General features: G+C 39.6%; 4 protein-coding genes across 4 annotated transcripts in view; 3 read left to right on the forward strand and 1 right to left on the reverse strand.

Moving 5' to 3' along the window:
• The first annotated feature begins 234 nt into the window (after positions 1-234).
• On the forward strand, positions 235-10,796 carry NDUFB6 (NADH:ubiquinone oxidoreductase subunit B6). Its single transcript, XM_059411521.1, has 4 exons — positions 235-530; positions 2,358-2,450; positions 7,141-7,185; positions 10,619-10,796. Exons 1-4 carry the CDS (start codon positions 351-353, stop codon positions 10,685-10,687), a joined length of 387 nt encoding a protein of 128 aa, XP_059267504.1. The 5' UTR covers positions 235-350; the 3' UTR covers positions 10,688-10,796.
• A 455-nt stretch (positions 10,797-11,251) lies between these two features.
• Positions 11,252-11,993, reverse strand: SMIM27 (small integral membrane protein 27). The gene is made up of 2 exons (XM_059411522.1): positions 11,812-11,993; positions 11,252-11,472 (listed from the first exon to the last, which is right to left on the reverse strand). Exons 1-2 carry the CDS (start codon positions 11,854-11,856, stop codon positions 11,350-11,352), a joined length of 168 nt encoding a protein of 55 aa, XP_059267505.1. The 5' UTR covers positions 11,857-11,993; the 3' UTR covers positions 11,252-11,349.
• TOPORS (TOP1 binding arginine/serine rich protein, E3 ubiquitin ligase) lies at positions 11,530-22,368 on the forward strand. Its single transcript, XM_059411515.1, has 3 exons — positions 11,530-11,857; positions 13,381-13,572; positions 18,800-22,368. Exons 1-3 carry the CDS (start codon positions 11,855-11,857, stop codon positions 21,728-21,730), a joined length of 3,126 nt encoding a protein of 1,041 aa, XP_059267498.1. The 5' UTR covers positions 11,530-11,854; the 3' UTR covers positions 21,731-22,368.
• RIGI (RNA sensor RIG-I) overlaps positions 13,488-24,077 on the forward strand; it is a 56,255-nt gene continuing 45,665 nt past the window's right edge. Inside the window, exon 1 of the mRNA XM_059411519.1 lies at positions 13,488-13,572. The gene's annotated coding sequence lies outside the window, so the exon portion shown is untranslated. The remainder of the gene's footprint in view (positions 13,573-24,077) is intronic.

Here is a 24,077-nt window from a genome sequence, read left to right on the forward strand (position 1 = left end):
CATTTGGACATCACGGTCTTGGGATCACGTATCCTTTCCTCCCAGGTCCCAGTACACCACTCGGGCCCTCAGACCTCTCCTCTTTTGTTCTTTCCGTCACTTTTCCCTCTTCTCCCTCTACTAAAACGCGCCCCCCACCTACCCCCGGCTCGTCGGGGCGGAGGAAGAACGCGCAAACCCAGCGGCTCCGCAGAAATCGCGGGCGGTGCGGAGGCAGGACCGGAATGACGTCATAACCGCGCGCCGCTCCCAGGCGTCCTCGCAAGGTCGCCTCGGAAGCGGAGAGCGCGACTAAGTGACAAGACCCTGGTCAGGGGCGCTCCGTGGCCTACCTTGGTACCCGTGGCGACATGTCGGGGTACACGCCGGACGAGAAACTGCGGCTGCAGCAGCTCCAACAGCTGAGAAGGCGATGGCTAAAAGACCAGGAGCTGAGCTCCCGGGAGCCGGTGCTGCCCTCGCAGCGGATGCCGCCTATGGAGAGATTCTGGAATACGTTGTTTCGGGAACAAACCTCCTGGAAGAACGTGGTGAGTGATGATGGGCTTCCTTCCCTCTGATGCACACACCGCGTCGCGACCTCCGGCCTGCTGCTGGACGCCCGCTCGTTGTAGCCGCACCAAGGACTGACATCCCTAGGCCCGCAAGTCCCGGTAGTTCCTTGGGGGAGAAGCGGATTCAACGGAGATTTACATTTAGCATGGACGCTCTCTTGTCCCAAGAGAGCTCTGGAGTTCAGGAGCAAGTATGGCTTTGGGAGAGTCATTCCCTTTTGCTGTCAGATATGATGAAAAGGGGGGCCAGTCTTTGCTTAGGTTTTACAGACTGACAGAAGGATTCCCTTGAGTGAAAATTCTGTGATTTTAGTGTTTAAGGACACCTGTCTGCTTTTCAAGGTTGAGGTTATAGGGAATGACAGTACACCCAACTACCAGAAGACAGGGGGAGCCCCTAATTGGTCGTGCAGCCCCATGTGATCACCATGAAAGATAGGGTCTTAATTGGTATGCTTAATGAGTTATATTCAAGAGCCACCTTTCTGAACTACCACTATGTTCTTTTAACACAGTTTAATTTAAAAGTGCCGTTTCTGGACTTTGCACTGAAGAAAACCACTCATTTCAGAGCTATCTTTATTTTCAGGGTTTCTGGACATTTTCTTGAGGTCTTTAAATTACATCAATTTTAATGATGAACACTGTATCTCAGAATTGTTTTCAATAAGTATGACATTGGCTAATGATACTATGAAGTAACACTTACGTACTTTCTGTCCTGCATTTTGCTGAAGGTTTGACATGTGTTACTTTAATTCTTTCCTTCTGTAAGGTAGAACTACTCCTAATCCTTATTTTAATGAGACCTACAAAAACTGAGTGAGTTATCCGTGGTCACAGAGCTAGGAATTGAAGGAGTTCCCACCGAGATCCAAGTGTATCTACTTTCTTACTGTAATGCCAAGTCTTGTGCAAATTTTTCTGAGCAAGTGTTCTTAGACACTTATTTAGGGTGGTAAACCCTAAAGAGGGTTTCAACCCTCTTCTCACCTTTTGTATCCTTGACATTACTTGTTTTTAGCAGCTGCTGGTTGAAAGTTGACCCAGCCATCAGCCAATGATGTAAGGAAGTAAATATTTTAGTCTGTTTTTCCTTACTTTGAGTTAGTTTTTCTTCCATAATCATATGTACTATAACACCTGGAATCTAGTTTATCCCTGGAAAGATAGATGTGTTTCAGTCAAATTGGCTGCCACGGAAAAAGTTCCGTTTTCAGTTTTATTTTGCCTTTCTCTTTTAAAATAGTGTGCCTGAAAGCATCTCAAACAGACCTTGGTACACCCCTATCCCAGTATGTAAAACATTCTTTTTCAAGCTTTGGTGTGCTCAAGGTCATCTGCCTTACACCTAGAATGGTGCAAGTGACATTGATTGTGGGTATCCGAAATTGATAAATTAGGGGGTTGACTATACCTGAAAAATTCTGTAGGTTTGATTACTTTAAGTTGATTAAAATTATTCTTTCATTACTTATGTTATGTTTATCTTTAGTAAACCTATAATAAGGATGTTTTTAGAAGTCTTTACAATATTTATATCTATCTATGAAAACTTTACTGTAGCTTTGCTAAATGTTACTTGTCTTAAGCCTTGTTTACTGTGAAGTCTGTAGGTATCCCCTAGCAGGTCCTATGTTTAATGAAAATATTTGAATGGGTGAGGTTAGTTACAGACTATAAGGAAGTATGTAGCATGTAGATATTTTAAAATAATCATGACATTATTATACCATTGATGCTTTTTTCTGCCACAGACATTAAAAAATGGGATATTTGTATGTATGTTTCTTTTCCCTCCAGATTTATAAGGCGTACCGACACAGTGTCTTTGCTTTTACTCATGTACTTATACCTGCCTGGATTATTCATTATTATATTAAATATCATGTGAATGTAAGTATGTTTAAAGTATGTATTTTTCAGAATTTACTTTTAATATTGTACAGAATTATTTCCTATGCTGGCATAATTTATGCTGCTTTACTTAGTGGAAATAATCTTCCTCTTATAACTGGTTTTGAACTGCTTTAAATAAAGTAGTTAAGTAAAAGGTTTAATGAAACTTAAGTAAGTATGGTTTTTCAAAAAATTAATCTTTATATTAGTTGATTACAACTTGAAATGCATTTTCTCATAAAAACAATGTTTAAATAATCAGAATGAAGCTGACCCAATAATACTAACATAAACTCTGGGTTCTAAATAAGAAGGGAGCAAAGATAAAAGATAAATTCAAATTAGAGGTCTTTGTCATCATCCCATTTCCCTTTCCTTCGTTATGTCTGATGTTTTACCATTTTCTTTCTTTAGAATCCAGGATGTCCAAAAGCTTGAACTTTGTGATGGAAAGATCTCGCATGGGGTGATTGAGCTGAGGCAGTTGCCATATTTTAAAGCCAAGGGATAGTCTGGTATAGGCGTTGGATTCAAGGCACTATGAGGAAGGAGTGTGTTTCAGGGAATGGTATAAAAAGGAGAGCAGTGGTGGCTGCCTGGCATGGAATGTCATGACCCAAACAGATTGAAGAGGGCATTCTGGTACCCAGTGAGGATATTAGGTCTCAGGTAGAGGGGGAACTTGGGGTGAGGTTGGGGTTGGTGAATAAACCTGTTTGGAGAGCAGCAATGGTAGTAACCTGGGGTAGGATATTGGAACCTGAGGAAGGGGAGGAGAACATCTTCAAGAAGGGTGGTTTGGGGCAGTGGTGAAGGTGGCAGTCTACATTACAGAAGTTATCAGGACCTGAATGAGGTGAGGTTATTTATACTGGTGTGGGATGGTAGTGACAGGAGATTGTTTACATATAGGAAGATTGATCAAATAAGTACATGTATTGATGATAACAGACTGAGAATTCTCATTGTCAGAAAAGGGAATTCCACATGGACTGGAGAACCCTGTGGTACTGGAATGGAATTGGAATTTGGTATGAACATATGGTTTTTAATATGTACTGATATAGAATTCTTTATAGGTGTAAATGTGGATAGTCTAGGTCTGACCACTGACAGGCCTGGGAGCAGTGCCACTGTATGGTAATTAGCATATCTAGCAGCCTGGTCTTATCCAATTCTCCACTGAAAGGATCCAGAACTCCTTTTAAAATTCTGATTGCTGACATCATTCTTGTTCTTCACTAAGCAGATTATGTTCGTTCATCAGTATATTATATTACAGAGTGCCTAGTATGTCATCTTCCTTTATTGCTCTGGAAAGAATAGGCAAGATAAAATTCCTGGAGTTTGTAGAAAGTTGGAAGATGGGTATGATGTGGGTAAGAGTATGGAGGAGAAAAGTTATTCCAGCTAGGAGGAAAGATAAGGAGTCAGTAATGTGCATATCATATCTACCCAAGACTGAGGAAGTGTCTAGAATAGCATGTCTGTTGGCTCAATGGGCTAGGACCATTTAATGGAAGATCTTGAAGGCTAGGCAGAGAAGGTTGATGCTTATCTGGTAGACAATGGGATCCATTTTTCAGTAGGTGAGTGAGTTGATGAAAGTAGTATATTTAGGAAAACGTTAAAAAATTCATATAATAAGGGTAATTGGAGGGAGGAAAGTACTGACATCAGGTAAATCAGCTCCAGGCTACTGTACTGTAGATGTTAGTTGATGAGAATCTTGTTAGGGTGAAGATGGCAGAAATGGAAAGGAAAATTGAAGCCAGAAGACATTATTTAAGGAAGTCATAGCTCAAGTTGGGGATGAAACCAAAAGTACTTATGACTCTAAAATTTCTAGCCTTGGAAGTTATAAATAGGGTTTTGCAATGGGGTAAATTTGTGTAGTAGCATGTGTTGTTAATACGTTTTGGGGATGTCCAAGTGGACATGGCCTGTCTTATGTGTTAAAAACATGAAATTAGTGGAGGCTAGTAGGAATTAGAATTGTAGTTCAGTGTTTTCACTTCATAAACCACCAGAAAATTTTCCCAAAACCGTTAAAAGAGGCTAACAATTTATATGTCTAAGGGTTAGAATATAGTTTGTTTCTCTTATTGATGGGCTTAAACAAAATTTTATATTTATATCCACCTGCAAGTCCACAGGCCATTTCATATCATCATGTCTGTTATTTTTTACTCTCTTAACATGCAAGACTCTAGAGAAAAATATGTTTCTACTTTCTGTCTGCAAGTATTTTTTAACATCCAAGACTGGTTTTTACGTGCAGAAGAACTGTTCACAGTTACCTGGAATATAAATTAAAATTCATTTTGTTAGTTTCAAATTTAGAAATCTCCTTTTTTTCCTAATTCTTTATATTCAGTTTTAAAATTCTTTTAAACTACTTAAACATCTAGTAAAATATGAACGATCTCCTTTGTTCTTATTGTCTTTGGGTTATTTCAGGTTGAACTCTCCTAAAACAATTCCACTTACAAACATAATCATATTCTTTTATGTTTTAAGCTGCATTTATACATTTTATATTTACATGTTAATTTTTATTTTTAAGTATTTATAGGGCAAATTAATAACCCTAAGAAGCAAAATCTTTTTAAACTTATAGTCACAAACCTAAATCAATTATGCTTTGTAACCAGAACCCTAAAACTAATCTCTTAGAACCTCTCATAGCCAGATTGATTACCTTAAACATTACAAATGCTCTAAATAACAGAATATATGGATTATACCTGTGTTTTAAGAACTTAACTAAATTTGACATTTATTTATTTATTCTGTAGTCTTAATCTTTGTTATATCTGTATTTAACTGAATTTTTCTAGGCAGATTCAATAAGCTGCAGTTACTGGTTTGACAATTCAAGATTTTAATATAGTTGCTTATCTGAGGGAGTCATACTTCCAGATGATTTTTTGCTAAGCCACAGATGGATGTAATTAAAGGTTTTGTGTCAGTAGAGGTTCCAAGGCCTCTTCCTTACCTTGTTTTTTCTCTGGATTCAGGTAGGTCTGCATCCTCTTTTTTTTTTTTTTTTTTAAGATTTTATTTATTTGTCAGAGAGAGAGAGAGAGCATGCGCAAGTGAGCACATGCACAAGCAGGCAGAGTGGCAGGCAGAGGCAGAGAGAGAAGCAGGCTCCCTGCCAAGTAAGGAGCCTGATGCGGGACTCAATCCCAAGACCCTGGGATCATGACCTGCGCGGTGCCACTGCTTAGTGCCACTAAGGTAGTAGCTTAACCTACTGAGCCATCCAGGCATCCCGGTCTGCATCCTCATTACTATTGCAGCCAGTTTGCTTCAGCTAACACCTTTCCTGACTAATTAAATTTTGTGTTCTCTCTAAGGACATTTCAGTGTCTTCTTGTTACTGGCCCCAGTACTTAAGAGACAGTTTAATGTATTTACATTGTATTCTGACTTTATCTCCTGCTTTTGGCTCCAGTTTGAGTCTTACATTATGCCAGTCATATTTTAATAAAATTTTATTCATGTGGTACCTTGTGCATATGTATATGCTTAATAAATACATTTATGTAACAAACATTTTTAGCACCTCTTGTGTGCAAAGCACTGTTCTAACACAGGGATATAGAAGTAAGCAAAGCAGATTGAGTCTCTGCCCTCATGAAGTGTGTATTTTAGTCTTGGAGACTGGTAATAAATAAAGAGACATATAATGATGTTACAGGAAATGATAATCTATGGAAGGAAAACGAAACAGGGTAAAAGACTAGGTCTCTCTGGGGAAGTGCTGTTTGAAGAGACACATAAATAAAATGATGATACAGATCAAGCAGATACCTAGAAGAGCATTTCAGGTAGAGGACTCATTACATATGAGGCATAAGCAGGCCCAACTGATTAGACTAATAGTAAAGGAACACTGTGGCTACAATACAGAAAGAGAAAGAGATCAGAGAGGTGGCCAAGGGCTGAATTGTATAGGGCTTTAGAGATCACAGCAAGAACTTTGGCCTTTGCTTTACGAGTTATGAAACTTTGAGCAGAGGAGTGATCCAGCTGAGGTGGCTCAGTTGGTTGAGCAAGTGCCTTCAGCTCAGGACATGATCGTGGAGTCTGGGGATGGAGTCCTGCATCCAGCTCCCTGCTCAGTGATGCGGTGAGGGGGGCGGGGCAGTGTCTGCTCCTCACTCTGACCTTCCCCCTCTCGTGCTTGTTCTCTCTTTCTCTCAAATAAATAAATAAAACCTTTAAAAAAAAAAAAGTCACTTCTGCTGTTGTGGATAATAGAGTAAGAAGGCATGGGTGGGTGGCGGACACTAATACAGGTAAAACAAAAATGCCAGAGGCTTGAACAAGGGTAGTAGTACTAGGTGGTGAGAAAGTTGGATTCATGATAAAATCTCAAGACAGAACCAAAGGGATCTGCTGAGGAATCAAGGTTTTTGGTCTTTGTTAACTAAGAGAAAAAAGTGCCATTTGCTACAATATGGAACCATCTGGGGCTGAGGGGATGTTATAAGTTGGACCTGATTAAGTTTGAGATGAGTAGTAGAGAGAGCCAAGTAAAAATCTTGAGTGAACAGTTAAATGTATGAGTTGAATTTGGTGAAAGTTTGGAGCTTAAGTTAAAAACTTGGGATATATTGTATTTTATTTTAGAAGAAACTCTCAAACCATAATTAATAGAACATTACTTTTATTGCAGACAAAACCATATGGTGTTGTTGAAAGGAAGCCCAGGATATTCCCAGTAAGTCTTAATATGTCTGATTTTTCTTTTATTAGTTTTCTCTCTCCTTTATGTCCCTAAGTGATCATTAAAGTGCTCCTTTCTTCTCATTGTCATTTTAAGTACCTGATTTGTATATTCTTATTTAAAAAAAAAGAAGAAGAAATACTGTGAGGCAGCAGCTATAGTTGAAAATGGGAGGTGAGCATATTTCTTTTGAAGCCGGCTGTAAAACTTGATGACCTTTGTAGTCCTGAAGTGAATTGAAGATACCAAGTTTTTCACTGGTTCCCCTGTTTTCATGTAGGGTTAAGGACTTAGGGCACTAGCCTGAGCAGACACTTGAGCATAGTAACAGCGACTGAATTCCTCTGTTATTAATTCCAAACTGTCATTTCTTATGGCAGTTTGACCTTAACCAGTCCATCTGTGAATTCAAAATCTGTTAATGTGTACTTTAAGTTTTGTGACGTAACTATGTAGGCTATTATCCTAATTTAAAATTGGGTCTTTAAAGCATTAAAGGATTAGTTAGTTATCAGTTGGTATTTTTACTGGTTTTGCAAGGTTATTATTTAAGCATAGCAAAATGCAGATTATGTTCTTGTTCTTTTTCTAGTCTTAGATAATGAACTACCATCAATCTCTAAGTTCTATAATTTTAAAAAACAGAACTCTGTTGGTTCTTGCATCAATCAAATGACATCGTCACAGTAATCCATACTTGTCTGCAACAGAAGGGAACTTAAGGGTGAACCACCAAAATTAACTAACCCTTTGGTTGAAACTTAGCTTTAAGAAACAGGGTATTTCTTCTGTATTTTGTGTATAATAACGGTGTGTGTGTGTGTCAGGGTTTGGGTAGTCCCAAAATAAGAATTATCTTAACTGGTTTCACTAGTTGGGTAATTTATTTAATCTTCCATTGACATATTTATTTATCACTTTTTTTTTTTTTTTTTTTTTTTTGCCATTGCTGTTCAAAGGGAAAGAAGGGTGAGGCTCTTTAGAGGACCACAATGATTCTATGGCATTTTGCCTAGTTCTGGGTTTTTGTTTGTTTGTTTGTTTCATTTTGTTTTTTGCCACTATGGTTCTGTTTCTATGCCATTGACCCTTTAAGAAACTTCCCCTGTGTGGACCTGAAGAATGCTCATTTGTATACTTACTAGAATAGGATAGATAGTAACAAACCCCAGACCTCAGTGGCTTAACAAAACAAAGGTCTGTTTCTTAGTTGACATCATAGACTGATATGCATCAGGTGTTTTCCACAGTCTTATAGTTACACCATCTGGAATATGAGTCTTCTAAAGATCATGTTAAGGGAAAGAGGGATAGACATCTCAGAAGGATTTTAAGGTCTAAGCTTGGAACTAGCTTACATCACTTCTCTTCAGATCCTGTTGGCCAGAACTCATTGTCATTGTCCCACGTATCTATATGCTTTATTATATTTCCCAGTCTACCATGCCTGGAGTCTGTGCCACAGTCCATCCTTCTAATTACCAAATAGCTCTTTGCTTTCTTCTCCCCACACATATAACATCGTTCCTTCCCTAGGGAGAAATTCCAGAGTCCCATACCTTCACTGCAACCAGCCCCAAATGTAGGACCTCCAGATACTGTACAGTTTGTACAGGTTTAGATGTGACTTCCCATGGGATCTTAGCATCAGTGAACTAAGGCCAGTTAACTATATGCCTTGTCTCCCGCACACCACCCCCAAACACACCTATTGCTCAGTGGTGGAATTCAGTTATTAGTTCTTGGCAATTCTTAAATCCCAGTGCTCAAATATAAAGATTCCTAACCCCCGCATGCAGTATGTTATTTGAATGGGCACTGATTTTGTTTTCTGGAATGCCTTTGTTCCTTGTTCTTCCTGGCCCCTGGGTCCGTCATGGGATTTTTATTTTTTTTTCTTTTCCATTTTCAACCTAGACCACGTTTTAAAATGGGTACTAGGAAGCATGCCCTTTTTAGGGTTATCTAGCATTTAAAATTTGCCTCCTCCTCATAGGGTGAGTGCCAGAGCTTGTTTTAAGCTCAAACATTCACAGGCTTTTGTTGCCTATATGTTTGGTTTCTTTGACCATCTAGTTTCCGCAACAGTTGGTAGTTATGGAAAGAAAAATACTTGATGGGAGTCTGTTTGCTTCTAGTCAGTCCCATATGCATCTGTTTTGTGTAGTTACCATGTTCTCTCATTTCTTTGTGCTCAGCTGCCTCTGTAACTACATGGAAGACATTTGAAAAACTGGTTCAAGATCGGTCTGATCTTTGCCATGGGACAGAGTCCCTCTGTTTTAGTTTTATTGGGCTTCTGTGTCTGAGGATCTTTTCATTGTTAACTCAGTATTTAGAGAACCAGAAGCAACCTGATTTTCAATATTGCAAGGTCCTGAATTTCTTTATTCTTTCCATTTTTATTTCTCCTTTTAAATCAGCATCTTCTGCCTGAACTTATTTTTCTTAAAGTACATTCCCAAGGCAGCAAGTCAAAGATAACTGTAACTTTTTTCAGCTACTTCTCCTAGAACCTCAATGCATTAGACACTCTGCTTCCAAGACACAGCTACCCCATCTTTTAGCCTACTGTTAAGCCAGTGCCATTGGTTCTATTTTTATTACAGCAGCATTAGTACCACTTTAGAGTACTAATTGCTCTGTTAGGGTAATGCAAATTGAGTAACAAATTACCCCCCAAATGTATAATGGCTTAAACATAATAAAAGTTTATTTCTTCATCAGATAACAGTCCTGAACACTACCAGGGTCAGGAATGGCAAGTATAGGGATGGGGATAATTCTGCTCTACCCAGTCATTCATGGACTGTTAGGCTTACAAAATCTGCTCTCTTAAACAAAAAGCTGAAACTAAAGCTAAGTAATTTGCCTAAAATAATACAGCTTCTTAGTGAAAGTTCTAGGATTCTCCCCTCTTATTTCTGGCTCCAAAGTCCATGCCCTTTCTACAGCACACACTGTATCTACGTTTGAAAAGATAACCTGAATCAGCTACCCAAAGTTTGTATTCTGTCCCTCACATCAAAGCCAAGTGGTAAACATGATTGCCTAACACATTCAGTTGCTAGGAATACATTACCTCCTTATATTGGAATGAAGATGTCTCCCTGTAACTTCTTTTTAGGGCTTTTCTTATTTCTTGGGGCCATGCAAAATAAACATTATCTCTTTATCACTTTATAAAGACCATTTTCATGCCCTTTCTGGACATTTTGTTTGAATGAAACTTCCCCCTTATACTTCCTTTATGTAAACTATAAGATTCTGAATATTTCTCATCTTTAGACAGCTTCTACTTTGTCTAAGTCCCTTTCAAAATGTCAATGCCAGAACTGAACTAGATTTTCCATGTGAGATCTGATCAAGTGGAACTATCATCTTTGCAGACAAAGATTTTTCTACTAATGCATCTTTGTTTTTTTAGGGTGATACAATTCTGGAGACTGGAGAAGTAATTCCGCCAATGAAAGAATTTCCTGATCAACATCATTGAAGATTACTTTAAAATTTCAAAGGCATATAAAGCCAAGTTTGTTGCTGTATAAGTGTATTTACTGAAAATATTTTCTGGAAAAGTAACTTTAATAAAGTTTACTCTGAGATACGTGTTGTCCGTTTCTTCACAAATATCGTACAATTTGCAACTCTTTGAATTATTTAACAGTAAGTAAAAATTGGATAAGCTTTAAAAAGATGAGTGATCACCTTTTCTTGGCCATTCTCAACTTGAAAAACAGGATAGAAAAGTAGTCACATGATAGATTTTTTTTTTCTTATGCAGTACTTAATCTGATCTTGTGTTAGGGTATGTAACAGAACGAAATGTTGCAATAAAGAATTATAAAAGAACAGCAATCCCACACACTGTTTTAGAGAAGACTGAGGCATTTTAAGAGGTTACTTAGGAACTCTAGGTTGAAAAGCACATCATTCCATCTATGATTCAGTACTCACAAGCGGTCTGATCTAGCTTGATTTGTTTTATATAAGAATGTGGAAGACAAACCTTGCAAAAATTAGATAAGTGGTTACTATAAAGGACTATGCAAAAAATAAATTTGGGAGCTTTGCATAATGAATTTTACTTTAAATCGAGACACATGCCAGACAAACATCAGGTAAAGAACTGTGTGCACAAAATTAAATCCAGAGGAATTACAAATTTTCATTCATCCCCGAGATTTTGTCTGGGTATTCCTTGCTGAGCTGTCGTCGTGCGGCTACTGTTGATGCATAGATGACATAGCCCCAGGAGAGCAATACGATCGCGAGGAGCAACTAAAAAAATGCAAAAAGGGGAATACAAGCAAAAAAAAAATTACTGTAAACGATACCCCCCCCCCCCTTGCCCCAACAGGTTGCCATGTACGTTGCTAAGGAGGGAATTACAGTTAAAGACTCGAATAAAAGGGGTTCTGGAGGCGAGTACACCCAGCCGCCCTTACGTAAGAAGCGGAAGAGCGTGTCGTCCAGGAAGAGGCGGAGTCGAGGTGAGAGAGTGAAAGCCTTAACACAGGAATGGATTTTGGAGTTGCTGGGCGCTGAAGAAATAGGGGGCCTTCCGCCTGCGGGCCTACGGAGTCGACCCCGTGGAGCCTCGCCAGACCAGGGACCTACCACTGAATAAATCCAGTCCAGGGTGCGGCGACTCACTGGCTTCATGGTAAGGAGGCGGCGGCTGCCCGCGGGAACGGAGGGAAACTGCAGGCCCTAGAGTAACAACCGGGGCGGCGGCTGCCGAGCGGCGGCGGCCATCTTTCAGCCGGGCACAAGCGCCCGCCCCTCGCCTCCGGGCGCGTTTCCCATCCGCGGGGCCGGCCTCTTCCGCCCGGAGCTGGGGTGGGCTCACGTGACATAGGGGCCTAGTTCGTGGTGGAGGGAGGGGATGAAATGAAGGGGAAAACACGTTAAAAATGGCCTTTTTTGCTACTTACTTGGGCGTGCATTGTCGTCCGGTCTTCTTTCATTTGGAGTGCAGTATTCATGAAAGATAATGGACCGTCGTGTGCATTTAAAAATTTATTTGAAAAAAATCTTCATTTTAGATATTACACGGGCTTCTGACGCTGGAGGGATTAACGTTTCCTCCCGCACTTGTTTCCACATAATACAGAGAGAGGTTCGTATATTCATCATTCACCTAAGAGGAACACCCACTTTTATATAACAGCGACGAATCGTTGCGGGGGGCCGTGTTAATTGAGCCATTCTTCCAAAAACAAGTCTTTGAGAACGCAGTGGCTTGTGCATATAAGTGGTACTTCTAAGACGAAGTAACGTAGCACGAATTACTTGGCATAATGTACCTGCCAATCAACAAGTGTGTTTTGAGCGTTTGTGATGTGCTTAGAACGGTAGCGCGTATCAGATACTAAGCCAGAGACAGGCATTTTGGACGCGGGCGGTTTATAGCTAGTTTAGCTCAAGAATGTTTGGGACGCTCACATCTGAGGCCTGTGGGTAGAATGGGGCCGTGGGCCACTTTAGGCTCAGACTTGGCTCTGTACATCTCGGATTTCACCGAAAGAAGTTTTTAATCCAGATTCAGGGGAATGGGGAAGGGGAAAAGTATTCTTTGAGAGAAAAATGTCGTCTGTCTTGGGAAGATTTTAAGGCCCTGTTCTCTTAGGTCATCCCTGTTTATCCCTAGACTGGAGTAGATTTCTTTATGAAGACTGCATAGGACACTGGTTGGGCTCTGGCTTTGGATTCCATCCGAATCCCCGTGTTATGATCCAGATGTGCAACTGGAGGCGGTCCCTTCACCTTCAAGTAACTCAGTTTCTTTATACGCTAGAGATCATTTTAGTAGCTTCTCGCGGAGTTCGGTGAGGTTTAAATGAGACCAAGCTAGTTACCGTGTTTTCCGGGTAAGGTAGGAGCGAACATTAAGTATTGCGCCTGTACCCCCCAGAAACTAATGGTAACAAGAATGATGGTGATGGTAGTGATTTGTGCCCGGGAAGGTCCTGTCGTTCTTATTCCAGGAACCGAAGGGACGGGTGGGGGAAGGGCCCGTGCTTGGCCGAGCGCTCTAGGCCCCGCCCTCTGAGCCGGCGCCCTTCTACTGCGCAGGCGTTACGCACGCGGGTGTTGTGTTTTGACGCGCGGGGGGCTGCGGAGTGGGTCTCGCTTTCTGCTGCCGTCCCCCAAGCTGCCTTTGGTGATGAGCTCCTTACGTCACAGGGTTCGCAGCAGCCGCCGGGGTCTCCGCTGTCTCGCGAGGAGGGTGAAGCGCCCCCGCCTGCTCCCGCTCCTGAGGGCCGGCGGAGAAGTCGCCGGGTACGCCTTCGCGGATCCTGCCGTCACCGACCCAGCTTTCTGGGCCGCCGGGAGCTTGGCACGAGCGCCCCAGCCGGGACTGCGTCGGTATCCGAGGTGAGTGAGATCCCGAACAATGGGGCGCGGGGGTCGGAAGGGCTGGGCGAGCCGTAGCTCCCGGCCTGGAGCGAGGCCCAAAGACCTGGGATCTGCGGTCTGGGCCTGCGGGGCCGTCCGGGCCTCGGGGGGGCTGGGCGGGGCTGGGCTCCCAGCGGGCGGGCTGGCGGCTCCCGTGGCGCACCTGTGGATTTGTGCGGGTGGGCGGGGGAGAGTTGCGTTTCCTAGAACCTTTCCCGTGGGGCGCGAGCGTAGCGGTGTACTGGAAAGAGCTTGGTCTCTTTGGGGTGGGGGGAACCCCAGAAAACAAAACGTTCGCGTCTCATTCGTGGCATCGCCTCTCTCAGAGGTGTGGCAGAGGTTAGTTGAGGGGTCATAATCTGCCTGCCAGTAAAACGGGAGTAACAGTGTTTTAGTTCGTTGTGATTATGTAATGCACGGGGGCCTTATCTGCGATCTTGGCCGATGGCCGTTCTCAACCCAGGGAAGCCACTATCACCGTGACTCTCCGAGTAGTCTGTGCTGTGTTACACATTGTGGGCTAGGCTCGCTTGCCTGTGGTTTCTCCATCCATCCGGTTAGTGCAGCTTTCCTCGTGGGGTGCTGATTCCTAGACTGGCAGGGGGCAGTGCTAAGATGGAGCAGTGTTTTAAGGGCAGGAGTGAACAGAATTTTTGGTAGGTAATTTTCAGTATTATTTAAGATAGATTAAGAGTTACCCAAGATTTAAGTTAATGGTGAAGGTTGGGTTTTGTTTTGTTTTGACTCAATGAAACTCAAAGCTGTAGTCAGCCAAAAACAATCAGGCTTAGCTGAAATGAGTGGCTTTAGTGCAGCATGGTTCCCAAGCAGTTCTTTTTAGGGGTTGAAATTGGAATCAACATTTATAGGATCTCGTTAATAGATCCTGTAAGATCCGTATGACCCTTTGGAACTGGTGATTAAATTGCAGTTGAGGGAGGTACAGTAATTTCAGAAAGGTTGTAAGAGTTAGAAGCCAGATATTTTTAATACTTGGGGCTTATTCTAGTTCATCTGCTTGTAAACGCTTTTTAGCCCCTTGGATATTTTATATACAGTAATTATATTAAGAAAAAAAGATGATTTGTTATAGGCTATCATCTTTCTGGGTCTTTATAATCAGTTGTAAGTGATGAAAAGAACTAATGTTAACTTTATTTTCACATAACATAGGGAAACACTATTAAATTTTTACTGCATGGTAATCACTATGCTAAGGGTTTACATAGAATATATGCCTTCACACAACTACCTTTTCACGTGGGTACTAGTATTTAACCCATTTTAGAATTGAGAAAATTCAAGGTTTTGGGAAATTAAATAACTTCCTCCAGATCACATCATTAAGTGGTTTTGATTTTCAACCCTGGCTCTGCGTTAGAATTAATATCATTCCCCTGTATATAATCAGCACAGTCTTTAAATGTCCAGTCTATAATGTCCAGCCTCTTGATTCTTTAGCCCCTCTCATCCATTTCCCTAGGTAAGTATGATTGTAAATTACCTAGAATTCCCCCAGAATGTGACAGGAAGGATTTTTTACCTCTGTTACAGCCGGTAGATGTGAAAATTTGGGGAAGGTTTGACTTAATCATTGTATCCTAAAGATGGTAAACTTTATTTAGAATTTGGGAGATGGTTAAGGATATGGGATCAGAAGAATTGATTTCATCTTTAGGTCTATGGGGAAATTAACTTGAAGTCCCAATTCCTAGAGTGTTAGAGAAACCTTTATTGCAGGCTTCTAGAACCTGAGCACTAAATTCGCCATCAGGTCCACCTTTACTACCCAAACCCAGAATTTATAAACCTGCAGATTTTAATCCGACTCTTAGCCATTGCTATTTTATGCCTTGATTTGTATTTTTAAAAGAGTTTTGTTGAGATATAATTTATATTCCATCCATAAAATTCACCTGTTTAAAGTATATAATCCAGCGGGTTCTGGTATATTTAAAGAGTTGTGCAACTGTAATTGAACATTTTTATCATTCCGGAAATAAACTTTGTAATCCCTCTCCGTCCTCCAGCAACCACCAGTCTATTTCCATCTATAGATTTGCCTGTTCTGGACATTTCATATGAATGGCATCATACATGTCTTTCATGACTTTTTTTTTTTAATTTAACAGAGATCACAAGTGGGCAGAGAAAGAGGAGGAAGCAGGCTCCCTGCTGAGCAGAAAGTGATGCGGGGTTTGATCTCAGGACCCTGGGATTATGACCTGAGCCAAAGGCAGAGGCTTTAACCCACTGAGCCACCCCGGCACCCCTGATTTTCTTGGTCTTCATTTAGCCTAATGAAAAGTTTCATCCTTATTGTAACATGTATCAGTGTTTCATCCTTTTTATTTCCCATTTTCATTCCATTGAATCCACATTTTATTTATCTTTCTATCAGTTGATAGGATTGTTTCTGCTTTTGAACTATTAGGACAAATGCAGCTATGAACATTCCCAGGCAAGTTTTTGTGTGGACATGTTTTAATTTCTTTTGGAAATTAAATTAAGGTGTTGAGTCCTTGATTCATATGGTAATTCTGCTTCATTTTTATCTCAGCAAATATTTGAAGAAATTTTTTTTAAAGTAATGTCTGTATGCAGTATGGGGCTTGAACTCATGACCCTGAAATCAAGAGTCACATACTCTACTGACTGAGCCAGCCAGATGCTCCATTAGCAAATGTTTTAATTTTAGCATTAGTGATGCTTTTGAAGGAGTAAATCTCTTTCTTTGACTATGTATGTCCATTGCCATTGTTTGATGTTTCTGATGAATGGTGTTCTTTATAGCTACAGATATTGCTGTGAGAAATACAATACAAATCTAGTTTATTTTTATTTGTTATGGACATTACTGATCATTCTTTAGCTTTATGCTGTGCTGCCAAAGTGGTTGACAGACTTCTAAAACTAGGAAAGGGAAGACTAATATTCTTTTTTTTTTTATTAAGATTTTGTTTATTTGAGAGAGAGAGAGAGAGTACATGCATGAGCAGGGGGAGAGGGAGAGGGACTCTGAGGTGAGGCTAAATCCCAAGAGCCTGGGATTATGACCTGAGCCGAAGACAGATGCTTAACTGATTTAGCCACTCAAGTGCCCATAAGATTGCTTTTTTTTTCTTTCTTTTTTTTTTTTTTTAAATTCTGCTTAGGTGAGATTTTATCCGAACTTCAAGTTTACTACCTACTAATTTCCTTTAATAAAGTGCATTCAGTTTTTATGTGAACTGCCAAGTGTTCCGTAAGCACTAAAATTCTAATTTCCAAGATACAAATTAAGATACAATTATAAACTTATATTCACTAGTTTTTTTTTTTTTAAGTATTACATAGAGGTGCAAACTGAAATCTAGATCTCATCAGATGGCTCCAGTTTATAGAGTTAGTTTTAGGGGAAACTTGGTCTTCAATCCAGGTTCTCTGATAACCTATTCAGTTCCTTCTCCACTCTTCATTCCTTTCCCTAATATTCTGTGATCCTAAAAATTTTTATTTTTAGGCTTTTTTTTTTTCCTTCAGAGGAAGAGTAAAAGTGTTAGAAGTAGGGGCAAATGCTGAAAAATTTATGTAATATTAAGGTTTAAGTATATTAACAATTAATATTAGTATTATATATAGTTCGGTATATTAGCAAGAAGTTTATCATTATATGGTGTTCAAGAATAATAGTGATTTCTGTATTTCTAGTCTAGAAAATGAAAAACTAGAAGTACTTGGATCCCTGAAAGCATTCGTTCAGCATTAATTGATTTTTGATTAAGTTATATCTCTGGGAAAGTTTTAAGAGGCCCTAGATGAGCTCTTAAGTTTAATATGAAAACCATGATGAAATAGTTACATTTTACAGTCATGAATTTTTGTTGTGGATTTTCTTTTTGATAAGAGTTCGGTATGGCCATAGTTTAGAAAGTTAAAAATCTGTTGTTTGACTCCCCTGGTAGCAGTTGACCATTGATGAAACTTCCTGTGATAGAGGAGATGGGAAAAGATGAATAATAGGCCCAGAAAACATAAAGGAAGAAGCAAGTATTTAATATATACTCAATGATTAGTATAGAATGCAGCTAAAAAGTGATTTTACAAGGTAAGAAGGCCAAAAATGTGTTGCACACCAAATTTCAGCTCTGGCAAATTGATTTTGAAAGTTATGGGTCAACATAAACTGATAAATTTAAAGCAAACAAAACTAATTGTTAACATTTTAGTGATCCATGTGGGAAAAAATGAGGGAAGGGCACTGGAAGCATGATTTCAAGAAACTTTGTGGCTGACTTTGGATTAAAAGGCTAAGCTAAGCAAGGTTTTTTAGGGATGCTGTAAGGAATCAGGAACGGAATGTGGTAGTGTAACAGTAGTATAGTAATAGCAGCAACTAACATGTACACAGTAGTTGCTGGAAGTCAGGAACTATCTTTTAATGCTTTTACAGTTATTATTTCATTTAATCTTCACTAAAAGATATTTTTTGTGTGTGTGAAAGAATCTTCCATTAAAAACTACAGAATTGGTTTAAACAGGTGAACTTTTTGGTATGCAAATTATCTCAATGCAGTTATTTTTAAAGGTGCGTATATAATGCTTTCCACAAATAAGTAGTGATAGTGTATATTGTTCAGGGCATATGTATAAAAGATCTAAAACCATACATAGAAATAACACCCACTGAGGACTGGGGTGTTGTGGGTTTTTGTTTTCTAGAGAGGAATAGGAGAAAGGAAGATAAGGGGCATTTTAAAAAGTGGGGAATAGCCATGAGAAAATGTTAAGTTGTTAAATCTTAGTGGTGGATACTTGGGTACTTGGTGGATTTTCTATCCTCAGTTATTTTCAGTTAAATATTTCTGTTTAATCCTCTTTCAAAAGAACAGAATGATAGAGAATAGTTGAGAACTTACTATATACCAGGCCCCTTTTTTTATCTTCATAAACCCTGTGGTGCAGGTTCTATTATTGCTGATCTCCGTAGTCATACTGCTGGTGTAGAACCAGGATTCAAAGCCATGAAGTATCTGGCTTTAGGGTTTGTATTTTAAGTACTATATTACTATGCTATCCTGCTCCTTCATATTACAAGGATAATGAGCTACTCAACTGTTTCACCAAATTATATTTCACAGTCATTATTTGCTTTTTTTTTTTTTTCCAGATTTAGTCTTGTCTTTTTTTTAATCCGGTTACTGATGTATTTTTTTCCCTTTTACAGATAATGGCATCAGCTGCTAAGGAATTTAAAATGGACAACTTTTCACCTAAAGCTGGTACTAGCAAATTGCAACAGACAGTACCAGCTGATGCATCTCCTGATTCTAAGTGTCCTATATGTTTGGATAGGTTTGATAATGTGTCTTACTTAGATCGCTGTTTACATAAGTTCTGTTTTCGCTGTGTACAGGAGTGGTCAAAAAACAAAGCTGAATGTCCACTGTGTAAACAGCCCTTTGATTCTATTTTCCATTCTGTGAGGGCAGAAGATGACTTCAAGGAGTATGTCCTAAGGCCTTCATATAATGGTTCTTTTGCAACCCCTGATGTTCCAAGATTTCGCTATCGTACAACTATGACAAGGGATCGAAGTGCTTCTGTTTATTCACCTAATAATACCATGAATAGAAGAACAACAACTCCACCAGATAGTGGAGTACTATTTGAAGGGTTAGGCATTTCAACAAGACCTAGAAATGGTGAAGTTCCTCAACTTATGAGACAGATTGCAATTAGGAGGCCAAATGCAGATGAAAGATCTTTGCGGAAAATTCAGGAACAGGATATTATTAATTTTAGACGAACTCTCTACCGTGCTGGTGCCCGTGTTAGAAATATTGAAGATGGTGGTCGCTGCAGGGATATTTCTGCTGAATTTTTCCGTAGAAATCCAGCTTGCCTTCACAGATTAGTTCCCTGGTTAAAACGTGAACTTACGGTTCTTTTTGGAGCTCATGGATCTTTAGTGAATATTGTCCAGCACATCATCATGAGTAATGTCACTCGCTATGACTTGGAGAGTCGGGAATTTGTGTCTGACTTAAGACCGTTCCTGCTTAATCGGACTGAGCATTTTATACATGAATTTATCAGTTTTGCTCGATCTCCTTTTAACATGGCAGCTTTTGACCAGCATGCTAATTATGATTGCCCTGCTCCTTCATACGAAGAAGGTAGCCATTCTGATTCTTCAGTCATAACAATATCTCCTGATGAAGCTGAGACTCAGGAGTTGGATATCAATGTAACCACTGTTAGTCAGGCACCGTGGGATGATGAAACTCCAGGACCATCTTACTCAAGCTCAGAGCAGGTGCATGCTGCCATGTCTTCCCTTTTAAATACTTCTGATAGTTCAGATGAAGAACTTGTAACAGGAAGAGCCACATCTCAGATACAAGGAGTACAAACTAATGAAGACCTAAATAATGACAGTGATTCTTCTTCAGATAATTGTGTCATTGTTGGGTTTGTTAAACCACTAGCTGAGAGGACCCCAGAACTTGTCGAACTATCCTCTGATTCTGAGGAGTTAGGGTCTTACGAAAAAATGGAGACTGTGAAGACACAAGAACAGTCTTACAGTTCTGGTGATAGTGATGTTAGTAGATGTTCATCTCCACGCTCTGTCCTTGGAAAGGATGAGCAAATAAATAAAGATCATTGTGGTTCTGGTAAAAGAATCAAGTCAAAGAAGGAAGAGAAACACTCTACATCCTTGTCATCTCCCAGAGACCTGAGCTCATCTGTCAGAGGAGACAGAGTATATTCCCCATATAACCGTAGACACAGGAGGAGGGGAAGATCAAGAAGTTCAGATTCACGTTCCCAGAGCAGAAGTGGGCATGACCAGAAAAATCGCAGAAAGCATCATGGGAAGAAAAGGATGAAAAGCAAAAGATCCAGAAGCAGGGAGAGTAGCAGACCTAGAGGTAGAAGAGACAAAAGGAGATCAAGAACTAGAGATAGCAGTTGGTCACGAAGAAGCCAAACTCTCTCTCTCAGTAGTGAGAGCACAAGCAGATCAAGATCTCGTAGCAGTGATCATGGTAAAAGAAGATCACGGAGCAGAAATAGAGATCGTTATTATTTAAGAAATAATTATGGAAGTAGATACAAGTGGGAGTATACTTACTATAGTAGAAACAAGGACAGGGATGGCTATGAATCATCTTACAGGAGGAGGACTCTGTCCAGAGCTCATTATTCCAGACAATCTTCAAGTCCAGAATTTAGAATTCAGTCCTTTTCTGAAAGGACAAATGCTAGGAAAAAAAATAATCACAGTGAAAGGAAGTATTACTACTATGAAAGGCATAGATCAAGGAGCCTATCCAGTAATAGATCAAAGACTGCATCTACAGGGCCTGACTGGGTAAGAAATGAAAAGCCTGGAGGGAAACGAAAATACAAGACACGGCATTTGGAGGGTACTAACGAAGTGGCTCAACCTTCTCGTGAATTTGCTTCTAAAGTAAAGGAAAGTCATTACCAAAAATCCTCATCAAAATTTGATGGCAGCCACAAAAATGAGAGTGACAGCTTTTCAGACAGCCGGTCATCAGACAGAGAGACAAAACATAAGAGGAAAAAAAGGAGGACCCGGAGCCTAAGTGTAGAGATAGTTTATGAAGGGAAAGCTACTGATTCAACTAGACATCATAAAAAGAAAAAGAAGAAGCACAAGAAGAAGCATAAGAAACATCACGGGGACAATCCTTCACGTTCGCCCGTTGTAATTACCATTGACAGTGATAGTGATAAGGATTCTGAAGTAAAGGAGGATACAGAATGTGACAATGGTGGTCCTCAGGACTGTCTACAAAATGAGTTTCTGCCTCCTCCCTTGGAACCATTTGAAGCTAAAGATGTAGTTACAATAGAAGATGAATTTGGCATCCTGGACAAGGAATGTAATATTACCATGCTTAATAGCAACTTGAATAATGCCAACAAAACTGTGGATAATATTCCACACCAGCCAGCTTCAGTTGAACAAACTCTTGATGTACGAGAAGAGAGTACTTTTGCCTCTGATTTGGAGAGTCAGCCCAGTAACGTGTCTATTCAAACTGAGCCATCAAGGCAGTTGCCATCTCCACGGACATCATTAATGTCAGTGTCACTTGGTAGAGACCATGATATGTCTTAAAACTCTGCCAAAGCATCTCATTGAGAATTCTGATGGTATTAAAAAACAAAAAAAGGAACAGTGTCATCTACTGCAGTCTATTTAAAGATGACTTTTGGTGAAAACTCTTTTCCCCCTTAAAAATATTTTAAGTAATTTTTTGTGTGTGTGTGTGTTAAAAATTTGTAAAAATCATTATTTGTTCAAAAAGTATGTATGTCCCACCCTCAGAGATATGCACTTTTAAGTGAGGAAAATGATATTGCTAGCGGTTTATTTAAAACTTGGGGTCCTTTTTAAATAAAAAAAATATAAATTTTAGAAGTTATTTCACAAAGCCATATGGTATTGACCTATTTTTAAAGTAGTCAATGAGTATTTTTGAATTTTTTTTTTTCTTTGAGAGTTATTCTGGAAATGTGTTATAAGCTAGGAGAATCCCTTTGGACAGTCTTTATTTTTCTTCTTAAAAATTTGTATGATTCAAAACCATTTCTTCAGGTTAAATTGAGGCATTTTAATCTGCACAGTTTATCTTGACATCTGCCAAAAGCAAAATTTAAATATTTCCTTTATATACTTGTTCATCTGGACTGCCAGTGAAAGAAATGTGTATTCAACAAAATAAAAAATAAAATAGTAATACTTTAAAACATGAATCCAGAAATTTTCCTATGCAGTATTACCTTTAAAAAAAAAAACTGTTTTAGAGGAGCTAAAATCTTTAAAATAGTTAAGAATATACTTGTCGTAAATACTAAATTTTAGGTGATCTGCATTTAACTGCACAGCTTTAATTATTTTAGTTCTTTAATCTGATTATAAGGTATATCTGTTTTCAACAAAATGCAGCTATGTAGCTTTTAACTTACTAAAAACAGCTTGCCAGACATCTTTTACATTGGTAATTCTTGTACACAAAGTGGTTACGTTTATGTTTTATTCTGTTTTAGAGATGACAAAGTGCTCTCCATCTAACCTAAAGTAAAATTGCCAGGGAAGAACAGAACTTGGATTAAGTCTAATTCAGCCTTCAGATTGCCTTGCTACCATATTCATTCATTGTTAAACAGAAGTTGGGATGCCTGCAGTGTGACAGGATCTAGACTATGTTTTTAGGATTTCAGTGATAGAACAAAGCATATCTGCTCCTTGCCTTGTGGGACATATGTAAACATTATAAACCATAAGTTATCTGAAGAGAAAGTATAATTTCATATAAGCATTCAGTGGGGACCTAAACTCATGTGGACGTGATGGCTGAATTGAGATTCAGAAAACAAGTAGATGTTAGCTAGGAGTGGAGGTGCTCTTAGCAAAGGAAGAAATGTCCAAAGATCCAAAAGCAGAAGGGTAGCCTAGCATATTCAAGAACTAAAAGAAGGCAGGTTGGGGCGCCTGGGTGGCTCATTGGGTTAAGCCTCTGCCTTCAGCTCAGGTCATGATCTCAGGGTTCTGGGATAGAGCCCTGCATTGGGCTCTCTGCTCAGCAGGGAGCCTGCTTCTCCCTCTCTCTGCCTTTCTCTCTGCCTACTTGTGAGCACTGTCTGTCAAATAAATAAATAAAATCTTAAAAGAAAATAAAAATAAAAGAAGGCAAAGTTAAAGGATAAAGTGCGTGGGACCAAGCTTTGTAGATCATGTTTGTATTTGTCCTAATGGCAGTAGGAAATTGTTTTAAAGTGACCATCTAAATTGATGTTGGCAATTTTTAGTAAGCTCAGACACTGAGAAATTATGGGAAGGCTATAGGGTAGTTGATCAAGGAATATACTTTGAAATTATGACATGATTTATAGTTTTTTCTTAAGTTTTAAAAACAGTGCTATTTTCTGATTTTACATGATACTTCTAGTAAAACATTTTAGTGAAAACCTATCTTAATGTTTTCTGTCGAACACATGAAACTTATCTTAATACAGGGACCATCACATCATCCTTTTTATGGTGTTCAGGCCAAAAATTTCCCAGTCTTCAGTTTTCCTCCTTCAGCCCTCTCATTCAATCCCCAGATCCTGATCACTAAATATTTCTAGTGTGTAAGTACCATCCAATCCAGGCAGCCATGATCTCTCACCTGTGCTCTGATAATGGGTCTCCCCGCATCCACACCTCTCCATTTTGCTCTACACCTACCCATTTGCCTCCAGCCATTCTCGATGTAGCATGCAAAAGATACATATTTTTTAAAATTGTTTTTTTTTCATTCCCCTATTTAAAATTCTCTGGCAACTTCCTGTTATTCTTAGGGTACTTAATAAAAGCAAACAAAAATCCAGCATAGGGGCGCCTGGGTGGCTCAGTGGCTTAAAGCCTCTCCCTTTGGCTCAGAGAGCCCCTGCATTGGGCTCTCTGTTGGGAACCCTGC

The sequence above is a fragment of the Mustela nigripes genome, chromosome 9 (assembly GCF_022355385.1).
Source record: "Mustela nigripes isolate SB6536 chromosome 9, MUSNIG.SB6536, whole genome shotgun sequence".
Classification (NCBI taxonomy): Eukaryota; Metazoa; Chordata; class Mammalia; order Carnivora; family Mustelidae; genus Mustela; species Mustela nigripes.